This window comes from Meleagris gallopavo, chromosome 21 (assembly GCF_000146605.3).
Source record: "Meleagris gallopavo isolate NT-WF06-2002-E0010 breed Aviagen turkey brand Nicholas breeding stock chromosome 21, Turkey_5.1, whole genome shotgun sequence".
NCBI classification, from domain to species: Eukaryota; Metazoa; Chordata; class Aves; order Galliformes; family Phasianidae; genus Meleagris; species Meleagris gallopavo.
In genome coordinates this window covers 6,855,115-6,861,837 of record NC_015031.2, presented here as the reverse complement: position 1 = coordinate 6,861,837, position 6,723 = coordinate 6,855,115, and the positions used below count along the sequence as shown (strand labels likewise).

Below are 6,723 nucleotides of genomic sequence, written 5' to 3'. Positions count from 1 at the left end.
GGCTCCGGAGGCCGCGGGGCCGCCTCTCGCTGGGAAAGGGCCGCGCCTCGCCCAGGGTTGCTTCTGCAGGGCTGGGAGCTGTGCCTCGTCCTGCCGCCCTGTCGGGAGTGCTTTGGGTACCGGCCTGGGCCTGATCCCCGTCCCGAAGCCTCAACCTGCCCTGGTCTGCTTCTCCCTGAAGACGCGACCTGGAGGGGTGGCTCTCAGAGCTGTGCCGTTACGCCTTCCCAGGGCCCGTCCTGCCCCGCCAGACGCCGGGCTTTGCATTTCCTCACAAAGAGAGCTGCATGTGGGTGCAAGGCCCCGAGGGCCAGCTGTGCCTTAAGGCTGAGACGTGGCCTCGTGCAGTTGGGCTGCTGTGCAGGAAGGATGCCCATGTCACACCCGGGGAGGGAGCTGAAGCCCAGACTGTCTCTGGGTGCTCAGGTGGGTGTGTGGGGAGGGGTCTGGCTTCTAGCACTGCCATGACTGCCTTTGGGAGGCTGCTGTGCCTGGAGCAGTGGTACAGGAGAGGGCAGGCTGGCCCTGCAGCTCTTCTGAAGGATGGTGGGCTCTTACTCTGGTGCTGTTGGCCGTTGAAGGCACCATTCTGTACTGAGATGTTCCTTGCCAGAATGATGGGGACAGAAGTACTTTTTGCAGGTCGCTTGATGTCTGCTTATGTAATGGCAGATGTCCTCTGAACTCCGTGTGTTGCAGATGTATGAAGGCCACGTGTTCCTCAAAGAGGTTTTCCTGGGAGAATATCCATGAGTGAATCTCTGTGTCACTTTTCCTGTGGGGTAGACCTGCAGAAGGCTCTTCCGAGGGGTTGCTAACCCCCTGGATGAGTCCATATTTGCAGGCTGTTAGCTTGGTTCTTCTGAGTCAAGTCTTGCCCTGTCAGGATTTCTAGGCCCCATGCTAGAGCCTGCTGGCTCAAACCGCAGCAGAGAGGGGAACAAACTGACTGCAAGTGGCTTTTCCAGAGCAGTGATAGAGGCGTGTGCTCTGTTGCTGTCTGAGCTCAGTTCCTGTTGTTCCTCGTGGTGCTTTTAGGGTATGTCAATAGCAGTGCTCTTTTAAGCACCACATCTACATAGTATAAATTAAGTTTGCAGTAGAAGACTTCAAGTGCAGACAGAGTAAAGAATTGAAGTATTTTAATTGTAGGGCTGCAATTATGTAACTGGATTCTCTTTCTCTCTGGGTAGCAGGCTACTTTAATTGCTGTAACAAAGCTACTCCTTCAGTTTTCTGGGAGTGTTCCAGGAAGCGATCATTGCAGCAGATTTTCTTCACTCTTTGGTAAAGCTATGAATGTGTAGTTTCACAATTTCAAAACATCCTTGGTACTATTGTATGGGCTCACAGCACTGTAGAGAGATCTAGTAAACTTAAGGGTATTTTGCAGGCTTAATTGGAGGTACTTCTTGCCAGAAGAAGCTTATTTCACAAAGTTTTAGTGCGCTCTGGTAAGAGCTGCTGCTGAGGTGAGCAGCAGTGCTTCTTCTCAGCATAGCCTTTGCTTGACCAGCCTCACAGATGGTGCTTGCTTCCTAACTGGGCACTCCCTGGGATGGTGGCTCTGGTGTCCAGACTGGGATTTGGAGCAGGCCAGCCCGCAGTGCTGCACAGGGCTCCTTTCCTTGCTACAAGAAAGGCTGTGGGGCTGGGATTGCTAAGACCCTGCTTTCTATGATAGTGTGGACTGCATTCCCAATGCTGACTGCCTCATAGAAAGGCTGTGGTAAGTCTACATGTCAGTGGCTCCGTACATGTCAACTAGCTCACAGTGAAGGAGGTTAAATGCTCAACTCAAGTTACCATTTCCTGGTTTCTTAGAGGTGATGGGTAGTGCTGGTGTGCTGGTGTCTCACACCTGTGCTGTGATCTACAGGCAGGGGAAGAAAGACTGGAGGTACCCTTTCCTGGCCCTAGCAGTGGCTGGCTTCCCCCAGCCTGTTAAGCTGTAGCGTGGTGTTTCTGGTTTGTCAGACTTGCTTTGTCCTGTGGGAGTAGCTGAAATCTGGGGTTTAGCAGCAGTGTTGAAATGATAGGCTGACTGTGGAACAATGTTCATTCCAAGCAGAACTAGCAACAGTAGCTGCTGGTCAAGGGCAAAATAAAAGTACTGTTGTCATGCTTAGCAAGCTGCTGCTGGGTACAGGTCTGGGGGCAGCTCCTGAGGCTCCAAGCAGGTGATGCTCCAAACCATTGGTGCACCTGGAAGGCACACTTGGCTGTAGCCTATAGATATATAGGAGGGCTCTGTCTCTGCAGATCTTGTCTCCTCCCACACAGCTTTTTTTTTTTGCCTGTTTGATGCAGGTGATGATGTTGGGCTCTCTGATCTAACCTCCAGACATTGCCAATGCTTCGGTGTTCCAGCTGTAAAGGATCTTAGCCTGGGACTGCAATAGGCTCCCTGATAAACTCACACTGGGTGTAACAGATTTCATAGTATTGGCCTGTGATGCAGTTTGCCATAAAGGAAAACCTGTGAGCATGGGCAGCTGCTCCTTTCTTGGGAAGAGATTAAAGGAATCTATGTTCTGCCTTAGGTTCACGATGTCTGACAGAAAGGCTGTCATCAAGAATGCAGACATGTCCGAGGACATGCAGCAGGATGCTGTTGACTGTGCCACACAGGCAATGGAGAAGTACAACATAGAAAAGGACATTGCAGCATATATAAAGAAGGTAACTAAGGGATGAGGGGGGTGCTCTGCCTGAGACTTCCTGCAGCTCTTAAGTATGCGTGTGTTGAGCCTGAGTGTCTGACACTTCATGCTTCAGTGTTTGGAAGAAGATGTTTTCTTTGCTTCTTCAATGTTATTCCCAAGAGGATGGGGTGACTTTTCCAAGGTCGGAGGAAGACTGTGGCAGAGCAGGGCCTGGTGTATTGCTGCTCTCAGCAAGCAGTTTGAGTGCTTTCCCTCTCAATTTGCTAGCCTTAAGAGCTGGCTGCAGCCTCTGCTTAGGGCTTGCTCCATGGATACTGCTGCTTTTGCTTGACTGCTTCTGCTTGACTGGCAGTACAGGTGCAGGATGGGATTACTCCGAAGCTTCACGCAGAAGTGGGCAGCCCTGCATGAGCAGTTCTGTTTGTAGTGTTCCAGACTCCAGGGTGGTGGGTGTGGAGGAGGATGCAGCGTCGTTCTGCCTGGCAGGAATGTACAAACAAGCTGCTTTAAAAGCAGTGCAGGCAGTTCCCCTGGCTCATGAAGTTTCCCTGTTTGTGGGAGCCCATTAACTTCTGTCTCTTGCTTGACAGCATCTGGGGAGCTGTCAGTTCCATCTATAGCCACTTCTCTGAAGAATGGCCAAAGTCATTTTGAAGGAGCAAAATGATTATGTAGTCCTGGCACCAGGATTAGCTTTTGGGCCTTGCTTGTAATCTAAGCGTAGATGGATTCAAAGATGTTTCCTAACTTCTCAGATCACTTTGATCTGTTGAAGCAAGACCTGTCTCAAAGTGCTTGAGGCAATGCAGTGTGCAAAGTGAGTGAATGCAACAGAGAATCCAAAAAGTTGGCCTTTAGTTCCTAAGAGTGTTGGGTGAAATTATTTGTTGCACCTTCATGTCCTGGCAAGAAAGCTTTTTACCTACTTCAAAGGTTACCTGCAAGGAGCTGAGACTCTTGCTGCTGTCTGAGGACTAATGCTTGCTTTAATCTTTAACTTTGTGCTCTTCTGGCTCTGTCTGGGTGAGGGAAGGTGTTCCTGGGTGTTATGTATTAGAGGGAAGAAAATGCACTCTCACCTGCTAAACAGACTAAAAAAATTAATAGACCAGTGTTCCTTTTGTGTAACTTTTACCTCAAAGATCTTAGCTGTGTCCTGTGAATCTTCTTGCTTACTTTCATTGGAACATTCTCCTGTTAATGAAGAAGTGTCCCAAACAGCATAAACCAGACTTCTTTTACTTAGGTGACCTTTAAGCTCAAATGCCTTGCTAGAGCAGACATGCCAAAATCTTTTTTTTTTTTGAGTAGGATTGGAATGGGAGAGTAGAAATATTCCCCTCAGCTACCTACATGAACGGCCTGTATAGTGCTGTACTGAGGAGAGCTCTTACGTCTGCTCATTCTGCCCAAGGCTGATGCATGTTCCAGATCTCAGGAGATAATTTGCTTGTGTTGGATCCTTCAGACAAGCCAGTGCAGTGCAGAGGCCTGGCTTGTGTCAATCACTACTTCGCTTAATACAATGGTATCTTGCAGTGGGAAATCTAAAGATGCTGCAGGTGGGAGGAGAGGAGTTAGTGTGAACAGAACCAGCTAAGAATTTGTACTTAGAGCTATTTTCATGTGGGCTTTCTTGGCCTTAATGCCTCTCTTCTGTTTCTTCAGGAATTTGACAAGAAATACAACCCAACTTGGCACTGCATTGTTGGCAGAAACTTTGGCAGCTACGTAACACATGAGACAAAGCACTTCATCTATTTTTACTTGGGTCAGGTTGCAATTCTTCTCTTCAAGTCTGGATAGGAAGTAGGAGCAAGTGAAATCTGGACTGTAATGCACTGATGGCTGAAGCCACGACTCCCCTTAACATGGCTATGCCGCTGCATGGACTGTATACTATATTTAATGTGTATATGTTGCAGTAAAATTCTACTTCTGTTTAGTTGCCTGGGAAGAAGGCGGCATTTTTTTGTTACTGCTTTTTTTTGGTTGTATTGCACTAGGAAACCTGTAAATGCTTAAACAATGGCCTTTACGTGGTAAGAAATAAAACTGTTCCACAACAGCTCCCTCAGTGGTAATTCCTTCTTTGAGGCTGGGAAAACTTCTTTGGGCAGGCCAAAAAGACCCTGACTTCCTTATGGAGTTTTACTAGACTGTTAATCTTGTAATGAGGAGCAAAGCCAGTGTGAGCCTCTGTACCCACCCTGCAGACTGTAGAGAGCTGGCTCTCCTAGTAACCTCAGCGCAGGTACTTAATCCACCTGAAAGCTGGTAGGGTGGCTCTTATTTACGTGGCTTTCACACATGTTGAACTCCACCCTGGACTGTGATTAAAAACAGACTTGCAGCTGGCACCCTCAGTGTTCTTTCAGTACCCATCACTGTATTTTTTGGCTCTGCTGAAACATTGACCTAGGCTTGTAAGCACCTCAGCCTGGTCTAGAAGACTTCAAGAAGCATCCCCTTGAGATGCTGCTTCCTGCAGCAACCTCTGGCTGAAGTCTTTAGACCTTGATACTGAGATCTAAAGTTGGCCACGTGGCCCATCCCTGAAATGGAGTAGATATCAAATTGGTGACTACTGACAACAACTTATTTGGCATGTTTTTAGCCAGTTGTCTCAACACTGCCTTAACTTGATGCTCTCCTTTAAAACAAGCTAGTCATGTGGAAGATTTGTAAGTGGCCACTGTCTCCTTTTTTTAATTTCTGTAGCTGATAAGCTATTTCTGGAGGGCTGTCCTCCATGTTCTGATATCTGCTTTTGTTCTTAAAGCACAGTACCAAGAAGTTATATTTACATGTGATGTTTGTGTGAAGGAAACTCATGTGACATCTGCTTCAGTGGCAGAAAAATGTCTTGGTCTCCAATAGGTTCAGCAGTGATGTTGTCTTAGTATGTACTGACTCTTGGATTAAACTGCAGGAAGTGTTTTTTATCTGGGTAGGAGAAATCCTGAAGGACAGTGTGATGGCAAGTAAATATTTAGTGCTTGTCATAAAGTCTATCTATTGGTTTGTTGACTAATGTATAGGCAATATCACTGGGCTTGTGAGCCTAACTTGTGTCTCTGGGACAAGTTTGGTGTTGGTAACAAGTCACTGCTGGGGTGGGAAGGCAGAGTGAAGGGAGCTATTCTTTGTGAAATGGCTGGATGACCCAGGTTGACTACTTCCTGAAGTAAAGTCTTTCTTGTCTCTGTGCAAAATCCAAAGTATGCCTAATTTTGTAATATGGATAGAACAATGTTGTAACTAGAAAGAATGTAGCTGTCATTACTTCATGTTGATGGAAATGTTTGCACTGGGGTAACGTGCCTTGGGCTGTCTGGGGCACTCTTGTGGTCTTGTCTGTTGAGAACTCCACTCTTGAACTGAAAGAATGTTTTGGATTTGTTTTTTTTCCAAGCATGAGTCTAATGTGAACCTGTTCACGGTCTCTTGTGGAGCAAGATACGTTCCCTTCATAACTGCAATGGCTCAAATACCATTTATTTTTTTCAAACATTAAAGGTGAATTGACACATTTAAACAGCCTCTGGTTTCTTCATTGCCAGCTGTCTGATGCAAAAACTGCTCTTGTCTGGGGAAGGTGAGTGACAAGTTCTCTGTCCTGGAAGATGCTGATGACCCAAAGGAGGCAGCTCTGTGGCAGCAGCGAGTAACTTGGTCAGGGGAGCATATGTGGCCCATCTGTATGGGCACTGACCTCCAGTCTGCGTCAAACACTGTGCCAGAAGGAGAGATGGAGGGGATAGCATCCTGCTGCAGCCCTAACAGGTGCTTCTGTGCCAAGTAACCTAGATATGAAGGCATTAAGTCTGACCTCTTAATGGCTTCAGGCGGACTGGGGGTAGTGTAGCAGCTGGGGTCCTGGCTCCTGCGTGTACTCAGGTGTCTGCCCTGCTTTGCAGGAAAGTTGGGTTGCTCTCTGTGCTTCATAGCAAGGCAAAATCTGGAAGTGTTGCAAACTGCCAGGAGCTGCCATGTTCAATACTCCCCTTGCCTCCCTGGCTTGTTCCTACCAACCTAAGTTTGAATGTGTAGCTTT

General features: G+C 47.5%; 1 protein-coding gene across 1 annotated transcript; it reads left to right on the top strand.

Annotated features, from left to right (window-relative positions):
- The first annotated feature begins 402 nt into the window (after positions 1-402).
- Positions 403-6,204, top strand: DYNLL2 (dynein light chain LC8-type 2). The gene is made up of 3 exons (XM_003211855.4): positions 403-426; positions 2,544-2,682; positions 4,335-6,204. Exons 2-3 carry the CDS (start codon positions 2,551-2,553, stop codon positions 4,470-4,472), a joined length of 270 nt encoding a protein of 89 aa, XP_003211903.1. The 5' UTR covers positions 403-426; positions 2,544-2,550; the 3' UTR covers positions 4,473-6,204.
- Positions 6,205-6,723: the final 519 nt, after the last annotated feature.